The 20,495-nt window shown below is 45.9% G+C and overlaps 1 protein-coding gene across 7 annotated transcripts in view; it reads left to right on the top strand.

The window, feature by feature from the left end:
* Window positions 1-20,495, top strand: part of SFXN5 (sideroflexin 5) — a 106,999-nt gene that overhangs the window by 65,741 nt on the left and 20,763 nt on the right. For 5 of the 7 annotated variants that reach the window (XM_074865411.1, XM_074865412.1, XM_074865409.1 and 2 more), the window contains 4 exons: window positions 2,561-2,651; window positions 7,264-7,379; window positions 9,471-9,556; window positions 18,346-18,463. In XM_074865411.1, coding sequence (XP_074721512.1) covers window positions 2,561-2,651; window positions 7,264-7,379; window positions 9,471-9,556; window positions 18,346-18,463 — 411 coding nt within the window. The remainder of the gene's footprint in view (window positions 1-2,560; window positions 2,652-7,263; window positions 7,380-9,470; window positions 9,557-18,345; window positions 18,464-20,495) is intronic. The other 2 variants (XM_074865408.1, XM_074865413.1) reach the window with 1 other exon arrangement.

The following is a 20,495-nucleotide window of genomic DNA, read 5'->3' as shown; positions in this document are numbered from 1 at the left end:
AGGAGCTTCAAGGTCTTTTCCAACCTAGACGATTCTGTGATTCTGTGATATCTTCATCTGAGCTGCGTCCCCAGAACCCTTTGGTAGTCAGCAGGATTGAATAGGCACTGCTGGGGCTGTTCCACATGAGCACCCATGAATGGCTGTCTTGGGAGGAGAATAAAAACCCTTAAAAAGGCTCATTTCTCTGCCCTGGGCTGCAAAGGCCCATCTGGAGGTACCACATTGGGTGTGATGAATCCCACCTGACTCTGTTTTGTGTTTGTACAGCACCAGCGTCGTAGATCCCAGATCTGTGACTCAGGCTGTAGGCAGGGTGATGATGATGATAATAATAATAATAAATAATAAAAAATACAATAATACTCCTGCAGTTGTTTTCTTAAGGATGAATTTGCCTCGATAGTCAGTGCTCTTTGGCCAGCCCCATGGAGTTAAACTCATTAAGCTCTCTTTACTGATGGTGGTCTGAGGTTGAGGAGTACCTGCTCCTTGTTGGAGCTCTCCTTGACCTGTTTACCCTCATTCCACTTTGTGACCTGCGGGAAAGAGTTCACAGATTGGCTAAAGCAGTTTCAAAACTGTAAAAAACAAACCCTCATTAGTTTCCTAAATCTAGTCCTTGTGTTGGGAATTTGGGAGATTGGATTTAAATCTATAGCAACATTTAATTTCATATTCACAGCGGGGTGGTTGCTGTAAGTGGAGGAGCGAGTTCATCTGCAACACCAAATTGAATCTGAAAGTAAAATGCTTTTATTACCACTAGCCTCACAGCGGTGTCTCTCCTGGGCTCGGCTACATCTTTTTTGTTTCAAAAGCTGCTGCTCTTCCACTTCACGGTCAAATCCTTCCATCAAAATTACAAGCAGAGGTTGAAAACCCAACAAAATTTGTCATCTACACTGATGAGCTGTATCCAGGCTATAAATACCCAAATCCATGGGGCAGCACTAGCAAAGCCATGCTTAAGACTGTCTTAGCTTTACTCTTAAAGCCACTCGTTTTCGACTGCTTTAGTTTCTGGAAGCATTCAAATTTTGCAAATATGGATCCCAGAACTTGGAAAATGTAAACCAAAAATCATTCAGTCATTTTTTGAAGAGGAAAAAAAATTAAGATGAAAATGCTTATTCTTGCTTAGACTAAGAAGAACTGCCGTGGCTCCGTTGGGCTCGACGCTAGTCGCGGTGGCCGAGGAGAGGAGGAAGGGTTCCTGCTTGGGGTCCTGGTGAAAGCCGCGTGGGGCTCTGGAAACACTCCACGGGTTTTGAAAACCAGCACTCTGCTTATGCAGGGCTTACCCAGCAGTTCTGCTTCTCAACATCTTCCTCTCAGCCTCCAAAAAGACGAGATGCACTGCGGATGCATGTATAATGTAGCAGCTTGCAAAATATGTTCTCTCATGCTTTTCTTTTCTTTTCTTTTCTTTTTTTTTTTTTTTTAAAAAAAGCCCCCAAATCACTATTTGCTGTCAGGTTTTTGGCTTTGGCTGAATTTTTTTTTTTTTTTTAAATTTTGCTGCATTTTTGGCTGAAAACTTTTTGGCCAGGCGTTGCTAAAGACTTCCATTTTCGGCCTAAAATTCCCGGTTTGGGGCTGTTGGGTTTTGTTTGCGCGTTTGGGTTTTTTTGGATGACGAAGAGAAAATATTGTGAGGGAGAGTAATTTGAAGACAGAAGTCATTCCCTGCGAGTGGGGTTGTTTAATTAATAACCCCAGTTCTGCTTGAAACAAATTTTGATGGAAATTCTCCGACTATCACTACTATCCAACCACGCTGAGGCTGACGAGGCAGCGACTCTCCTCCGTGCTGTTTATATTAACATACGCAATGACTTAGATCCCTGCAAAACTGTGGAGAGCTCTGCATTATTCAAGTGTTGGAGGAGGCAACAAAAAAATGATCCGTGGTTATAATAAACTGCCTGCTATCTCTTGTTTCTATTAATAGCTCCTTTATAGCCCAAATGTTTGCATTGGAGTGGGGTGGTGTGGTTTGCACAGCCCCTGGGAGGAGGAATGAATTGTGTTGGGCCAACCACCACCCCTGATATTTGGCTTTTTTCCCAGCTGGGTGAGGACTCCCAGCCCCGATGATTTTGTGCTGAATGGGGAAAATGCCAGTGAACTGGGTAAAAATGCAGCTAAGGGCATTTCCAGGAGGACTGAACAGTGTTGCAGTGGTTTCCAGCTTGTCTTTTAGCTGGAAAGGGTTTAAACTTAATGGCTGGGTTCAACCCAATGGTTGGGTTCAACCCTTCATTTAAACCTGATGGTTGGGTTCAACTCAACGGTTGGGTTCAACTCTTCATTTAAGCCCAACAGTTGGGTTCAACCCTTCATTGAATAAAGAGTTGAACCCAACACAGCTAAACCCTGCAGTGTGTGGGGTGTTTAGTTCTCAAACACTTCTGCATGGGGAGAGACCCCAGCCTGTCCCCCTGAAGAGCTCTGCTGCTGTCTGCAAGCTGTGGCATCTGCCCTGCTCCTTGTAGCTAAATGTTTCTGCTTCTCTGTTTTTGTTTTTGTTTTTTTTTCTTTTTTTTCCTATTCAAAGGTGGGCCTTAATGTTCTGGTTCAGAGAGCAAACAAGTTTACCCCCGCCACTCGTCTCTTGATCCAGAGGTTTGTGCCATTCCCTGCTGTCGGTAAGAAATAACACCTTTTCTTTATATTCAAAGTGTTGGCTGTAAATCTACTGGTGGCTAAAAGCAACTGGGATGAGCACCTAACTCCTGCCTTCCTGCTTTACGCCGTCACTGCTGTCTCCCCTCGGCGGTGGGTCCCTGCGTCGGTGCAGACAGTGATGGGATGGTGCAAAGCAGCATTTTGGCAGGAAAATGATGCAAAGCTGCTGGCGGAGGCAGCTCCCGAGGCTTTATGAAGCTACACTTTCCACTCTCCAGCAGTTTAAAAAATAATCAGCGTTGACTGGTCCTTGACCGGCCAAATTCGAGAGCATTTAATTTGCAAGATCTGGTTTGAATCATGTCAAATCAAATCTTCAAGTGGTAGCATTAGGGTTTTTTTGCAATAAAAATGAAATTAAATGCTCCTGCTCTGAATATGCAGATTTCTAAGAGCCACTGATTAAAAAAAGACCAAAGTGTGTGAAGAATTAAGACTGCTGCTGACTTGCTGGAGCACAAAATAAACCCTTCTGCATTTTATCAGCTAACTGCTCGGTGTCTGAGGAGAGGGACATGCTGGACTCGGCCTTTGCTGAAGCCCGTGGTTACAACAAACAATGAGTTATTTTAGCTGTGAAGAAATCACCAGTGGCGTTAGGGTAACTCTTTATGTAAGCTTGTTTATTTATAAAGATGGTGCAAAAATTGTCCAAGCATAGAGGAAATCAGAAACAAAGGGGCTTCGCTCACTGTGGCACGTCCCTTTTCAACTGTGTTAAGGCAAAACTTTCCTTTCAGCTTTTCCCTTTGCTGTGCGAGGACCACGTCCTCAGAGCTTTGCTGGAGGATGCTGAGCCTCTTTCCCTAGTTGTTGCTCTCGGTTTCTCCGGTCTTTCTGCTCCTTTTTTTTACAGAGAGCTGGTTGCTCTGACCCTCCAGCCTTCAGTTCCCGAGTTGCTGGGTTTCTTTGCCTTTTTCTGCCAGAAAAAACAGCTGCTTACCTTGTCTGCAGAGCAGGGGGTGACGGGAATTGTGGTCTGTAGGTTGCACTCGATCTTGTGTCTGAGCACTTTGCTTGTACAAAGGGGATCTGTGAACGTTATTATTGTTTTCCTGGAACTTTCCTGGAATATATTTTTAGTGGGTTTCAGCTTTCTTTTGGTTTTTATAACCAAGAGGGCACTAGAGGTGAGCACAAGACCAGGGAGGCAGCTCTGAGGCTGGGTTTGAGTCAGAGATGCCTGCGGGAAGTCTTCGCCGCCGGGTTGATCTATTTTCACACCAAGGTGTAAGGAGAAAGAGGTTACGCTTGTGTCGGCATTGATTGAGGACCCGTAATTAATTTGTTTAGCCCATAATTAATTCTCTAGTTCTTATTTTATTTGTGTACTGTCATGCTTCGTTATGTGCCAGGACATCAGGAATCCTCCCACTAATTGCTGTTTTGTGGTTTTGAAAGCTGCGAGTGATTGGTTTGCAGACCTGGACAAACTGTTTAATTAAGATGCGTCTTCCCATCGCTTTTGAACCACCAGCCCCCTGCAAAAGGGCAGAATTTCACTCTTTCTACATGAAAAGCCAGATGCTGGTGTAAAGCTCTTGCTCCACTACCATTTAGCAGTTTTCCCCCCTGGCCCTTCCCTGCCTCCCTCTCCCACTGACCTCAGCTGAGTTGTGCTGGTTGGTAGCAGCTGGAAAACTGGAGGTGTGCATCAAAGCTTGGTGGTCTCTCATCCCAAGGAGATGCAGACTCAGGGAAGCGGCACTGGAGCAGGGTGCTGAGAGATTGTGCTGCACCCTCACCCTCCGCTAAAAGTAATTTGTAGTAGCTGGAAATCACAAGTTGTCCAAAAAATCCTCCCCTGCCTCAGAGGACGGATACAGGAAACCAACCCAGGTGGAACAGCTCATGGAAATGGCCAAGGTTGTGTGTAACCAGCGGCTGGCTTGTTGTAAAAGGTGTTTGTGCTTGATGTTGGCCACCCTGGAGCATCATCTGGGTGGTGAAGTTGTTCTCCATGAAGGTTTTTGGTGCAGGAGAAGGGGAGGAGTGTGTCTGCACTGTGTTCTGCAGAGCCGTGATTCCCCAATTGGAGCAAGAAGGGCCTCGACCCTTCCTCAGAGATGTAGGTGGTGAAGGATATCGATGCCCAGGGTTATTGCAGGGAACCCAATTTACCCTCTTCTTCCCAAGGACTGAGTGTGGATAGCTGTCACGAAGGTAAGGGGTGTCGCTGGTGGCGGTGTGCTTTGTACTGGAGATGTACATGGCTAAAAAAACCACAGAAAACCCCCAAACCTGATCTGAAGGAAGTTAAAACTGGTAGAAAGATACCTGTTGGAGGGAAGAGAGGTGAGGAGGATGAAGGATTTCTTCTCCTTGGGCTTTTTTTTTTTTTTTTTGTGTGTGGGGTTAAAATTGTTAAATGTGTTTAAGTGGTGCATGAGGACGTATTTGGTGTGTGGAGAGCACCCTGGTTTAGAAAGGATATATATACACTTATAGAAGTAGGGTGGTGGGTTGCTTTTGTATCTGAACCCGGTTTCCAATATGTCACTCAGTATTTTCACAGAAGTGGCTTCCAGGCTATATTATCACAATTTCTTTCCAAATTCTGAAAATCAAATTGTCTACACATATATTTATTTATTTCTCCTTCCCCCCTGTATTTGCGACGTCCATAAAACCCAAGTTCACCCATAACTAGCAGCATTTTCTGCTTTCTCAGAAAGCAGAACGGGAACAGCTAAGACCATTGCTTTTCTCAGATGAACGGGCTGGAATCAGGTTTTAAATTTGGGACAATGAAACCTCAATAAGGTCCAGAGACTTGGGAGAAGCATCTAGCTGCGGTGGGGAGGGCTTCAGGTTTGGACACCCCGTCACGAGTCTCACAAGAGCCTTGTGCTGGTGCGTCCTGGCTTGACCAGAGCGTCTTTGCTGGTATGTTTTGATATGTTCAGTCTTGACTGATAGCTAGAAGGACAGGGCATGTGAGTGTTAAAAAAGAACAAAAAAAGGGGGGCTAAACTTGCTTTAAATGAAATGCCTGTTTTCTTTTTTATCTTGGATTAAGGAGCTGAAGGGTTGATAACACAGATATTTTGATAGATAGGAAGACTGGTCCAGTAGTTCGAATATTAAAGAGAGAGACAGAGTGTGCGTGTGTGTATGTTCCTCTTATTCTCGAGTGTAAGGAGCATTTGTCACCACAAATCATCCTTGATTGCAGAGAGCTGCATTCGTATAGGGCTCACCCACCCACCACCCTCAAAAAATTAGACATTTGTTATATGACATGAATTGAGATTAATTAGCGAATATTAACCCATCAAGCAGTACAGAAACACATTTTTGGAAGCAGTGGTACTTGCAGCAACAGTGAGTTTGTATTAGCTCTGGTTGGAAAGTTTGCAACAAAATGTGGTGGTTGGGGGGGGGAGTTGCTGGAAAATGCCAGTTTGTCAAACCCAAAACTTTTGTAGGAATTAGCAGCTTTTCTTTGGAAAAATTTAAGAAGTGCCTGGGCCCTGGAGAGGAGGTGCACCTGGGAAGGATGTTTCTCAACCCCCACTCTTAACACGTTACTTGAGGAGCAGAGTTTGGGGTCATCTCGAGAAGGCTACAAAAGCCACGGGCTGGGCAAGGGGGGATTGTCAGAAAGGGTCCCAGACCTGCTTCCACCTCTGCCATGAATGCAGGGCTGAGATCTGGGAAATGTCAGTTGGGAACCAGAGCCACCCAAAGTACTGCTGGTTTGTGTCATAGTTCAAAAAAATAATGTTAAAGCAAAGAAAGGGGTCTCTAACTCTAGAAAATAAGCCCACAGAGCCATTTTTCCCCTAAAACAGGTGAAATAAGGGCAAATAGTCAGCAAGACCCTCACTAATGGGATACGTGTCCATGGAAGCAACCCAACTTTGTCTTATTTGATTAAAAAAAATAATTCTCTCCTCTTAAGAGCTCAGATCTAAGCAGTCCTTCAGAGCTCAGTGAAATCCCTTGCAGTGTATTTCCATCATACCTGCTAAAATCTGTTATTTAAGAAGAGTTTGTCTGCTGGCCTAGTAAGGGGAGTTAAGACCCGCTCTGGGATGTACCATCGGAAGAGGCAGCTGCCAATCAGCAGTGCCTGGTTGGCTAAGACCAACTGGCCGCCCAGTACAAGGACCTGTTTTGACTTAGATGAGATGTTGGGGGATATAGTGTAGGGGAGAACTTTGTAGAGTAGGGCTGAGGGTTGGACTCGATGATCCCGAGGGTCTTTTCCAACCTGAATGATTCTGTGATTCTGTGACTTAGTAGATCGAAATGTCGGGTGAAGGATCGCTATGGAGGGGGGGAGCGTGTGCGAACAGCAACGTCTGGAAATGCTGGTGTTTCTTTGCGTCAGTACGTTTCTGTTTGTGACAGCAGATCCTTTTGCGAGTAAAAGAAAATTATCTTGGTTATTATTCTCTGCTTAAGAATCACATCTTTGTCTTACTGTAAGAGTGGCTCCTTGACTTGCAGAAGCTTCTTGGCAGCTTGATGCAAGCAAAGCTGAAGGGCTGTCACGGCGAACAGAAGCCTGCCATTTGGTATTGACCAGGGCTGCGTTGCTAATCATCATGCTTTTCTCATCCTCAGCTAGTGCCAATATCTGCAATGTTGTCCTGATGAGGCACACAGAGCTGGAAGAAGGAATTGATGTTTTGGACAGTAACGGAAACATTGTCGGGTCTTCCAGAATTGCTGCAAAACATGTACGTACCTGTGATGTTCCTGGCCAGCACTGGGGTGAGCTTGTACACAGCTGGCCTTCTGGCTCAACAAATCCCACAGCTGTAGGAATTGATGACTTAAAAGAGCTAGAAATAGATGAGCTTTACCCATCGTGAAGGAAGAACGAAACAAGGAAACTTAATGCCTACGTTGTACCCACCGTGCGGTTGCGTAGCCCCAAAACTGAGTGTGCTGGTGGACACAGGCTGGTGTCGAGCAGGGAAGTTCCGTGACTGACCTTGGTGGTTTGGAGGGGCGCAGATTGACATCAGGAAGATCCTGTACTACCCTGATGCTTTCACAGCCATAGGATTTCTTTGTGGAAACTTGTAAGCAGTTCATGTTGAATACGAAGCAAAGATAACTTACACCTTTTTCCAAATGAGGAAGACTTCATTTTTGAGCTGAGTAGCTTTTTAACCCTTGCCATGTCCAAACTGCATTACAATTGCCAACCAAAGCGTTGTGAGGGTAGCCAGATGTTTTTATCCTCGTCCTAACACCTGCTCTGTTTTCCCCCGTCACCTTCCACTCTCTGCCATCTGCCTGCAATTATTCCCTTTTCTTCCCTTCTTACATAGTTTTGTCTTCTGAGCATCATCTGATTGTCTGAGGCATGTTGTTTCCAAGTGGGCTTTAATCTGAAATGTAAAGCATGTACCGAAGCACACGCCCAGGCAGAGGAGTTAATAATATAATGCTTGGCATTTCTCTCACTCCTTCTGTCCAAGGCTCTTAAGGCACTTCATAGACAGCAATTAATGTACAGATTCACAGTCCTCGGCAAGAAATGGGAGATCTCTAATATCTCTCCATATTGTTGTATAACAGGGAGATTAAAACAATCTGTTGAAGGGCTCGGAGATACTTATTTGAGCCAGTTTTCCTCACTTACATTAACTGGCTTCAGGACCCAGCTTCCCCTCTCCATCCTAATGGTCGAGGGGAAGACAGACAACATAGAAAATAAATATTAAAAGTGAAGGTACTGCAAGTGTGATTTACATGCATTTTAAACAAATTTGGGACTTCTGAGAACTTCTGCTCAGCTGCCATCTAATCCCAGTCCTTCTTCCCAAATAGTTTAGTACTGGGTTTTGTCGTGTAAAATTTGGCAGATCCTCAGTGTAACACATCTGTGCCTCTCAGACCTCCTCCCATTTGGAAGGAGTGAGTGCTCCCAAGCCTTCATCATTTGCATCCAAAATCTGTAGTATCCTTTGCCTACATCTGCCAAAACCCCATGTGTGGTCGCAGTGCTTGGGGCATCCCATGTGGGTGCTGGCAAAGGTGGTTGGAAGAGAGACATGAAGACACCGTGGTGGTGATACAGCTTGCTAGAGTGCCCCTGATCTTCTCTAGGTCTCATCTCAGGGTAATTTATACAAATCTCGCTGCTTTGTTTGCTGCTTCCTGCTGCCAGGGAGAAAGCATGAGTGGAGGGACAACTGTAGCTCCACAGTTGGGCGTCCTCCTGGGAGAGCAGAGCCCTGTGTGTGATGCTTTGCAATAAACCACCAGTGATTCAAAACCAGAAACAAGTCTTGGAGCAGACAATGAAAAACAGAAACAAGTCTTGGAGCAGACAACGAGGTGCTGCGTTGCCCCAGCACGTAACTGAAATTGAAACTCTGTTGAGGGAGGAAGGGTTGAAGCTGCTGCTCAGCCCATACTGAGATATTTCACCTTACAACACCTTCCAGGCAGCTGTTTGGCCTCTCTTTCTTCCTCCAGGCAGCACTAACATGTTTGCGTAGGAATACGAGGAGATGTTGGAGCACTTTTGGCCACATGAAGTGAAATCGGGGAAGCTATTAGGTGTCTCTGTTTACTCCACTGGATTTATGACCAAGCATGGGCTCCAGCCCATTATTTGTAGCAACGGAGTGAAAATAGGTTGTATGCAAATAGCTGATAGCAAAGTTGAAAGTGTGTGTTGATACATTCATTCACATATGCGACAGAAGAAAGGCCAGCCAAACCATTTCTGTGCCCACGTGTTGATTGCTAAGCGAAGGTACATCCTGAGATTTGTTTTAAATGTCTTGGGTTTGTTTGTTTTTCCTTTTCAGGCACTGCTAGAAACGGCCCTGACTAGAGTGGTCCTGCCAATGCCTATACTGGTTCTACCTCCAATTATTATGTCCATACTGGAAAAGTAAGTGTTGGGTAATATAAAGGGTGGGGGCTTTTCAAGGGGAAGGGAGAAAAGGTCCTCATTAGGTGTTAATTCATTGATATTTCTTAGCGTTGGTCCATCAAAGACTCTTTTTGCTTATTAAAATTTTCATGTTCTGTCATTTTTAAGCATTGTTGTAGGCTGTTGAAGTGTTGCATTGATGTGGTTATTTTAAACCATTTTTCTGAGACCCCAGCAGTTCAAATAACCCTGTTCTGTAGGGTCAACGTGAGCCAAAACTCTCTGAATTCAGCAGAAAAGTGTCTGTTAAGTTTTCAGTCCTCCACTTAGCAAACATTAGAGCTGCCACATGGGGTCAGACAAAAGGGCTTGGCTCGTGTTCAGCCAGCGATAGGGAGTGTGGGGACCATGTGCCGCATCCAGACCACCTTGGCCACTGTTGGACTTGTTTATGTCCTGTTTGAACTCGCTTGTACTTTCTTTCAGTAACATCCTGTGGCTTGGACATCCCCAGAAGAATATATGTTTCACAAATTGTGCAGAAATTTGCTTTCCATCACTGTTTAAGCCAGATTCTCTCCTGGCAGATGTCTCCGTGGAGCATCAGTGCGAGGAGAGTTGGCAGGAAAGGGCAGGGTTATTATTTCATGTCTAATTATCTCCTATCAGAGTTCTTAATAGCAAAAAAACGCAAACTGCCCTGTCCATGGGCCATTTTCCCACCTTGCTTTCCAACACCTCTGCTTTGTGAGCCTCCTTGGAGCTGTTGGGTACCCCTGGCTCCTTAGGACACCCATCAGGGGCTCATTGGGTGTGAATGATCCGTGGGGTGGGGATCACCTTGCCAACCCCTGGAGCCTGATTAGTGCATTGAAAGATGGGGGTACTAAAGGGCTTGCTACCTTTGTCCAGACAGCCAAGCTGGAAGCACTCTTTAAACAAATCTGTTGATAATGGCTGCTCTAAAGCACTCCACTGACAAAGTAAATAGCTATTAGTACAATTAGGGATTGACCCATAACTTTGGTTAGCCTTGTTTACCCTTGTAGAAACACCCCTGGGCAATTTTCTCTCCTTAACGGAAGGGTCATGGCTGCTTCTGTACATTTGGAGACTGATTTTTAACATCTAAATTTAAAAATATAGTCTGGTAACCCTCTAGCACCTAGAGGCTCTCTCGCCAAGATCAGTTCCTCCCATGGCCTGGGTGTGGGGAGAAACAGGGCAACGAACTTTTGGGAACCCTAAAGTAAGTTCTTTCAGCTCTTTTTGGCCAAAATACACTGTTTTCCTCCCCTTTTAAAGGGACTGTGGCGGTTCCGTGCAGCAGGGCACAGTCTTGGTAACACTTGCTGCTGGCCACTGTTTGGAGGCGACTGCTGGAGACACACAGGGACAAGGGGTAGATTCCAGTCCCCCTAATTTTGTGCAAAGCATTTGATTTTCACTTCATGCTCCTCCATGACAAAAGCTCTGCAGCCTCTTTCCTGCTCCCAGACCGATGCACCCACACAGTCCTCCAGCCCATGGTCTACCTGCAGGAGAGGTGCTCAGGAGTGACCGTGTCTTACTCTGGAGTATCTTACTCTGGAGTACTTACTCAGGGCTTGCTCAAAGTCATGTGCAAGAACAGGGATTGTCACTTATCTGTGTACCCCGGCATCTTGGCAGCTTCCCCGCTTCAAATTCAGACGCGTGATTCTAGCCTTTATAATCCCATCAAAGCTGCTTTGCTGTTGTCAGTTGAGAGGACTTCTGTTTTCATCTGTCCACATGCCAGACACTTCAGAAATGCCACCGATTTGTGATGTTCTTACTACAGAGCTCTTTCTTTTCGCCTTTCTGTCACGCTGAGGCTCTGCGCGTGTTACCGCTGGCTTAACACGGGCCCTGGTTCCAGTCTAACCCTACCTTGGTGATTAGCTCATCCAAGAAGGATCACCCCCGAAGACAAACTATTTTACTGCTGTAATTCAGAGGATCCTTGATATTCTGGTTATCAATGTGAACAGACAAAAATCTTTACGTGCAAAAATTCGAAGTTTGTAGAAAGCTGCTCTAGAAATGATTGTCTCCAACAGGAAGCACTGAGGACCATCATGGGTCTTGCTAAATATCCACAAGCTTAAATAAAACTAATAGCAAAATCTGCTTCGTACTTGGGGGCATCGTAATTTCTTGTATTGATATGAGTTTTACTAAATGCACCTGTGCTCTGTGCAGGACTTGTAGAAACTAATTTTATCTGTCAAGCAAATGTGGACATAGAGGAGTTTGTCTTCAAAATGTCATCATTTTAACTAATAGAAAGACTTAATTCAGGCGTGTGAGCATACTTTCCTTCCCACCACCCCCAAATGAAACTGTCGATATAAAAATATCTGGGCGCTGCTTTTGCCTGCCTGAATTCTCCTTAGAGCTTTGTGCCTGTACTGTTTCATTTTCCATCAAATATCTTTGGATTCCTGGAAGCCTGTGAGTGAGAAACAGCAGGGATAGGGAGTGGGGTGCGGTTTGGCCATGCAGCTAGAGGTGGAGGTATCGCTGTAGGACATGGAAGCATCCTCTGGACATGGAGATCATCCTTCCCATAGCCGAGGGATTCGCAGTCCGGGTGTTGACTCCCAGATCTTTTAAAGTGGTGACTGCAGGACAAGTCAGAGGTGAAAAAAACTTGGAGCATTTGGTGAAAAGTTTAACTTTTTAAATTTCATAGAATTTTAGTTAGACTAGGGTGTTTTTAATGGGAGTCATACCAAGGCATGCATTATCAATTTATTTATAGAAATCCTTACAGTGTCTATAAATGAGAAAGACAAGAGTGACGGCTTATTATTTGGAGGCTGGAGATCTGGAATCAGAAGTCGCAATCTGGATCCTCTACTAAATCATTTGCATTTGGGGTTGTGGCGAAGGAGGAGAGCGATTCTCCTGCCTCACGTTTAAGTCCGGGTGGAAGTGGGTGACAGTGCTGCAGTTGGGTGGGAGTTACACCACCCCGGGGAGCAAGCTCCGTGCTCCCAGCAGTGGTTTTCAGATTCATGAAGAACTCGCTCCCTCGTTTTCCTCTTGGTAGTCAAAAAGTTTATTTTAAGTGGCCAGTTCCTGGTCGTCGTCTTTCCACTTGGATCCAGGTCTTTCCTCTCTCTCAGCCATCTCTCCATCTGCATGTTTTAACTCCCCCAGCTGCCTCTCTCGTCTCTTGTGCCATTTTTTTCAGCTCTCTTGGCTTCTCTCGTCTCTTTGCCTGCTGTGTATTTTAACTCCCAGGGCCGCCTTCTCTGCTCTCCAAGTAATTCAATGTTACCTCCCACTGCTGAGCTCCGCAGCGCGCCATTCTTTCCCCATGTTTCATGCATTTCCTGCTGCTTGGACGCTCTGTTGAAGCAGCTAACATATAGAATCAATGTTTATTTTGAGACTACATATGCCATGCGGGGAACACGGTGTCAGTTATTTTGTGCAGATGTATTCTCATTTAAGTTTTATAAATAATATCTGTGTTGGCAACTTTAATACGGAAAAATATTGGTTTCACATTGTCTATGAGACGAAGACGACTCATCTATGGGATGTAGCCGGCTTTGGAGCAGACAATGGAAACTTCATAAGTACCTCCATGTCACCGATGTGTGGGGACAACGATATCCACTGCATTAAGTTGGGCTTCTAGTCCCTTTTCCCCTTATTCAGATGGTTCTGTGAATCCTTTTATCTGGTAGTTATGATGAAATTTGGGAAATGGTGCAGGTTTCTCCCAGCCATCACCCAAGACTTCTCCAGTAGCCTTTGTCCAGCTTCCGACTCCTTGCAGAGTTGAAGCCCATCACGCAGCTGGTCTATGTGTAGACCACCCAGGTCTGCGTGGAAGTGCAACCTCAGGTTCCCTTGTAGGCTGAGCTTAGTGGTGGGAGAGCCCAAATCCAGTGGTTCTTGGTTCATGTGGTCTGGACAAGTGGTGATCAAGCTCAGTCCACCAGCACTGTCTGCTGTGGACACTCTGAGCTAATAGCTGGCAGTGGAACTTGAAGAACATAAGCTCTTCTTAACTCCTTATCTTAAAGCCTCTTCTCTGCCTCACAGTCCAAGCAACCTCAGAGGGTCTGAAGCGCAGCAGGAGGTCTGAGGATGGGCTCCAAGAGCTCATGTAGGTCAGACTAGACAGGCGGAAGCCCTGGAGCTGACTGTGCAGCGTTTATGGAGGAGAGAGAAAGCTGGGGCTGTTGGCAATGGGCAAGAGCTGAGAGAGAAGCGGGGAGCAGAATAGTTGTGTCCATAAAAGGGGAGCGTTTCTACTCTTTCTTCATCTCCACATCCTCCTGGTCTTGTGGCAGAGCTGCCACAGCATGTCAGCATCCTTGGGGCTGTTTTCCTGTAGAGCTCATAAAATTAGGGTGCTCCCAGGGCGGATCAACATTACAGAGCTGCTCTGGCTTAGCTAAGTCAGTCTAGACATGCAAAATAGCTTCTCCTGATGGATACCCATTTCTCAGCCCATTGTTTTGTGGTGCAGGAAAGGTGTTTTCTTCAGCTTAAACCATGTTTTTCACTGCAGAAATGTGTGTGAGGTAGAAGTTCCTCCTGGATCTCATGTTCACGGCCTTTTGCTAGGCATATTCTTCTTTTGACGGTGTGTGAAGAACATTTCCTACAGGTGCTCTTCCTCCTCTGGAAGTGCAAAGTCTCTCCGTCCAGCTAAACCCTCGCTGAAGTTTGTTTAAACTAAACAGCTGCCAGCAGTGACACCTTAAACTGCTGTGGCTGTTTCCAGAGTAAACATTGAAACTGCTCCTTTAATTATGTCAATCAAGTACAAAAATCCCCCAACCTCACTCGCTTTGCATCTGCTGTGTCCTCTGGAGGGGGCACTGGGGCTACAGCCAAGAGCAGGAGATGCTCCTTGGCGAGGACAGCGGTGGCCTGGCTGGACAGGACAGCAGACAGAGCTACTGACCCAAAATGAGTGAGAAAAGCTCAGAAACACCCTCTGCGGATAGCAGGGACCTGACGAGCGCTCTGAAGCAGAGCCGTGGTACGGTGCCCGCTCTGGGAGGTTCTCAGGGGAACTGGGATCTGAGGGAGGACAACCACCTCAAAGTTTGTTTTCACATCGGAGTGTTTTGAACCCCGGGCTCTGAGGAGCCTGGGATGCCTCGGGATAGCCGGAGCTTCAGCCTCCAGCGCTTTCCTTACCCCGCCGGCATCCTCAGCGTCTTGCGATGTATGTATTAGCTTTGAACCTGTTTATACCAAACACTACAGAAACCCCACAGAATCTGTCAGCTGGGAGACTTTGGTTAACTCCTGTCATATTTAGTTTAGCATCTGACACCTCCTTCTAGACAAATACAGCTCTGGTTCACTGAACCTGATAACTCCTTTTTAGTACAGCAACTGACTTCCATATGGAATAAATTACAGTACCTCTTGAAAAACGCCAGAGGCAGCTGCCAAATTATGCAAAATTTAAACCACTAATGAACAATGTGATGAAAGTTGAATGAAGGTGTATTTACAAGATCTACAACACACTGTCTCTGCGGAGCAGATGTACTGTCTGTACAAGTATGCGTGTGTCTGTGTATATACCTACGTACATGCACACTCATGCATATTGAAATGTTATCCGTAAGGTCTAGCTTTAGGTATATCTGCTAACAGTAAGCACTACCTAGGATCAGTAAACGAGAAGCTCCCCAGTGTGTTACTGCCTCTTTAATATCCGCTAAGCAAATTTTATGAAGGCAAATTGCAGAAAGAATAGGCATTTGGGGCTTTTGAAGGGGGGTAAAGAAACAAATCTTTAAAAAAAAAAAAAAAAAGAAGAAAAAAGAGAGAGGAGGAGGGAAGTCTTGCAAAAATACATGTTCTTTGCCATCCAAAGGTTGATGTATAAACACGGATCGCTTGTACTAGCAAGGCAGACCACTGGTGCCAAAAATTTAGCTTCTAAAATTGGGAACAATAAAGCATACATCATATTGTCTTCCTGCAGATTTCTGCTCTGAGACCTTCTCTTGGTGCAGGCTTTTCCATCCCGAATTGTCTAACCTGAGTGCCACAGTTTAGTTCACCAGAGCCTGGCTGGTCCTGTCCTGCGTACATGGTGACGGTCTGTAGATCTACTGTTCTCGTGTGAAAATAACTTCAAATACTGCAGAATTGCTGGTAGGGCAAGGTGATATTTGCTCCTGTGAACATAGCAGTCTGCTTCAGAAGATGCCAGTGGCCAAGTTGGGCTGTCAGAGGGATCTGAAAGTCCAGGCCCCCACTTCCCTGCTCAAACCCCTTGGCAGAGCACACAGGACAGCGTTGTAAACTAATTCACTCTCCAACAAATGGATATTATTATTATTTATTTTTAATCTGCTGTAACACTCTGCAATTAAACCCTTTGGAATCATCTAATCATTCACTTCCGCTGGGGGGCTAATGGGTGAAAAGAGGGTTTTCGATTGCGTTTGACAGCTAACAAAATGCAGCATGCAATATTTAATATTCTTCTGAGATCTGTGTCGAGAGCAAAGATCCTAGGGACAGAAGAGAAGTGGACCTCTCGACTAATTATGAGTCATTTATTCTGAACCACACAAATTTTAGAATCTGAATCCCAATTAAGACATTACACTACATGTGTTAATTAGTCCCCTCTCCTTTTTAAAGCAAACCATAACTTCTTAATTAGGAGGTTAGCCATTGTAATTTGAACTGGCCTGAGTTTGAAGCACTCCTGGAAATCACACCTGGGGGCTGTACTGGGGATCCTTTTAAATTGGTTGAGTTTTTACTTGGGTGATTATAAGGTCCCCAACAGGGCAGTAATTAAAGAGGGTGCAGCTTCCAAATTAAGATGTCAGGGGTGGTATAAGCAGTGATGTCTTGGTTCTAAACTGTACTCCAGGGAGGCTTGAAGGATGCTGGTCATATGATTTTCTCAGCGAGGGCTCTCATGGATCATGACAGCTTAAGGAGGAGAATAAATCAGTTCCAGGAGTTGCCCCTCTGCATCCCAGGGACTAGTTATCACAGCTAATTGATGGCAATTCTTGAATGTTTCATTTGTTAAAGAGCACGGAGCAAGGCAACCCGCTCTCCTGGCTCGGACAAAATCCTTGTGGACTTCTACAGGAGTCTTTTAGGTTAGATTGTGCTCTGTGCAAAACAAAGTAGCTAAATATTGGAGAACAGAAGCTTGGCTTTCACAGCACAAATTGATAGGATCAACTCTGTCTCGATAGCTTATTAGTGAGGAGCTGAGATATTGGAGGAGTTAAGGCTCTGGATCTTGTTTTCCTTCCCCACTTCCCCCAAACCTTCTCAAGATGAAGACAGCTTTCAGCAAGCATTGCTAGTAAAGGGCGAAGAGTCGGAATGTTCAGACACACAGACAACGTACAGCAGGGTAACAAGTTCCCACACATCAGCTGCTCCGTTATAATTCATCAGGTGCGTGTTTGTAGCCTGCAGTAAACGTGGAGTAGACGGGGGTTGAGGTAATCTGTTATCTTGCATTGGCTGCAGGCTCGGGCTGCACGCGGAGATGTGCCGGAAAAATCACTCGTGCGTGTGCCAGAGCACACCCTGCCCTGATGTGGGAAGGGTTGGCTTGGGTTTGGGGGACACCTTGTGAATTGGATTAGAAAAGCTTTTTAAAACCCCCGTGGTGGTACCACAGTGATGTTTAGCAGTTAGTGTCATCTGATTGGACCTTTCTCGACCAAAAGAGAGCTCCTCGCTTATCACCTCAGTGACAGATCGCAGATCTCTGCCCATGTTTGATGGCAGGGCGCCGTGAGGCGTCGCCATCCTCAAGATCAGGGTGGACAGAGGAGAGATGCACGTTGGGACTAAGGGTGGAGCTGGTGACCCAGCAGTGAATCTGCTGACATTGCTAATATACACTGAATATTCAAACAAAACTCACTGGCAAGTTGCTGGTTTGTAATCCTGGTTGTTTCAGACTGGTAGAAAAAAAATGAATGAAGGTATCAGTTTGGTGTAAATAGCTCCAGAACAAACCCCTCAAGAATTGTATTTTCCCCCTTAACTTGTAAACTTGTTTCCCATTAATTTGTAAACTGTCCTATATCCTGGAAGATACTTAACATGCCACCTTCTACCAGCTAAACGTTGTCCGTGGTTCGGTGTTAATTGCATCAGAAGGCTCACTTAATGGGTCATTATCAGAATCTGACCTTGCAGGTATCTTAAAGTGTTTGCTCTTAACAAGTCTAGAACTCATAAATATCCCCTGGGGACAGCAGGTGTTAAAACATCCCTATTGCCCACTCTGCAGATGTTTGATTTTTAACAAATTAAGGCATTGTCAAGTTTACTACTTTGTTACCCCATTAACAAAGTCCTGTGCCTTTTCCAGTATCCCTGTGTGATAGGGCTGACAAAGTTCATAATCTCTCTCAAGAACCTAATTTCCTTCTGCTCACGCAACGTAGTCTCCAAAGCCTTAATGCAGGTGACACCTGCGTGTGGCCTGGTCACCTCGTGTGCCTTTCGCTCCAGTGTGGGATGGTTTGAAATGGGGGAAGCATGCGTGAAGTCATCCTGTTTTAATTTAGGAGTAGTGAGCACTTAGGTTGGCGTGGGCTGTGTAACCCCAGCAGATGCGAAGGCACAGTTTGCAGGTCTGGGGATCTTCTGTGGGAGAACTTGATGACCTGCTAAGGATGAACCTAGACCAGTTCGGAAGAGGGAGACCAGTGGGTCTGGGTGAACACCAGTGTCAGTTTTGATGATGGCACGCACTCACCTGCTCTATGAAATGGTCTAACAAAGCCTTTCCTTTCCAGAACATCCCTCCTGAGGTCCCGTCCCCGGATGATTCTCCCAGTCCAAAGCCTTGTGTGCCTCGCGGCCTTTGGCCTGGCCCTCCCCTTGGCCATCAGCCTCTTCCCGCAGATGTCCGAGGTCAGTACATGTGTGGTCACTGCTGTGGGGTATGTTGGAGGGACTTACCAATGCCATTGCTTGTCTGGCCTTCCTGGATTGTCTCATTGCTATGGGGCCTCCACCGTTTTTGGATGGAGTCGGTTGCTGTCTTCTTCACTTTAACGAGCGCAGGTTCACTGGGCGGGTGATGTTAGTCCCTCCTGGCAGCGCACGCTAGCATAGCGCAGATGAATATCCCACAGCTTTTCCATACTTCTAACCAGTGTTTGGATCGAGCGGTGGGATGTGCCTTCCAAGCGAACAGAGCAAGAACTGAACAGAGGAACCTTTGCTCCACCCACCAAACGCACCTTTTACTGACAAGGGATGGTCATGTGGGATCCTCCTCCCTTCCGTCACCTCTGTTGTTCTCCCACAGGGGTGGTCTGCTCCAGCCTCTCCCATGTGGAGAACATTTAGTAATCAAAACACCAGGGATCAGGGGGACAACCAGGTTGAAATAAGGTGGGTTTTTAAATGTTTGAGGATAATGTTCTGCCTGCTTGATCACCAGTCAGAGCAGAGTCTCAGCTAGAGCAGTGGGTGTCTGGTCCCTCTTTAGTGATAGCCAGGTCAGGTCTGATCAGATCACAAGTCAAGGGATGTTGGTGTTTCTGAGTGATGACTTCAGCTCTCAGACTCCAGCTGGGTTTGTCCTGTCTTGTCTGGGGACGCGAGCTTAGTCAGAACTGAGCTGCACCGGGGACAGCATGGTTCAGCTCACCCTCCCCCATGCCAGTGGTGTTTCCTTGGCATTAACAAAGTCAAAACAAGTCTTTGCCCATTAAGCAAAGAGCCTGGGATGTACATTTGATGTGGATGTACTTTCCCAGAGCTTCTTTGAAGGGTTCTGCCTTTTCATCTTCTAGCCTGGCTCTGGGAAGACACAGCCTGGGGGTGAACAGAGGAAAACTAGCCAAGGAAACAGGCAGAATGACTAATGAAATCACTCATATCGAAGTTAGTTGAGCAAATTGCTAAGCTGTATTTATTTGTAAGACATTCATTTTGACCATTCGGTGTTTGGAGCTTATAGATTTGCAGATTGTCACTTTGTATATTTACAGGGAGGGTCACTATTATGAAGTGATAAAACCTCAATCAGAGCAAAGGACTTCGCTGGAGTTCTTTTTGTGTTAACTAGAACAGTTGACCAGAAGTTGGTATCACAGCCTCTACTGGTTAATTGAATTTTTTTGGTCTGGATGGGTTTATTCACAATTTCAAGCCAGGGAATCTTGCACACTTGTCTGCTAGACTGAAAAACGTGTTAGAAATTTTTTGTTGTCCTTCTAGCTGTTTACAGGCTGAGATAAAACTGTCCCTTAATCTTCTCTTTAAGAAACTGAATATAGCTCAATCTTGGAGTCTCTTGCTAAAAGACGTGTTTCCTGAAGCTTTAATGATTCATATGGCTCTTCCTTAAACTTTTTCTAATTAGTCAACATCCTTTTTGGAGCATTTCCATAAGAACCAGACACAGTATTCCAGTAAGAAGTTGCACAAGTACCAGTTGCAGGAGCAATGTGATTTGCCTGCTTCTACTTGAATTCACAGAATCACAGAATCATCCAGGTTGGAAAAGACCTTGAAGATCCTCCAGCCCAATCATGAACCTCACCCTGACCATTCCCAACTCCACCAGATCCCTCAGCGCTGGGTCAACCCGACTCTTCAACCCCTCCAGGGATGGGGACTCCCCCCCTGCCCTGGGCAGCCCATTCCAACGCCCAACAACCCCTTCTGCAAAGAAATCCTTCCTAAGAGCCAGTCTGACCCTGCCCTGGCGCAGCTTGAGGCCATTCCCTCTTGGCCTGCCGCTGGTTCCTTGGCTCAAGAGACTCATCCCCCCTCTCTGCACCCTCCTTTCAGGCAGTTGCAGAGGGCCATGAGGTCTCCCCTCAGCCTCCTCTTCTCCACACTAAACCCCCCCAGTTCCCTCAGCCGCTCCCCATCAGACCTGTGCTCCAGACCCTGCACCAGCTTCAATTCATACATCCACAGAGCATGT

This window comes from Strix uralensis, chromosome 4, assembly GCF_047716275.1.
Source record: "Strix uralensis isolate ZFMK-TIS-50842 chromosome 4, bStrUra1, whole genome shotgun sequence".
Classification (NCBI taxonomy): Eukaryota; Metazoa; Chordata; class Aves; order Strigiformes; family Strigidae; genus Strix; species Strix uralensis.
The sequence above is the reverse complement of the archived record's forward strand: the minus strand, read 5'-3'. Positions and strand labels throughout refer to the sequence as shown.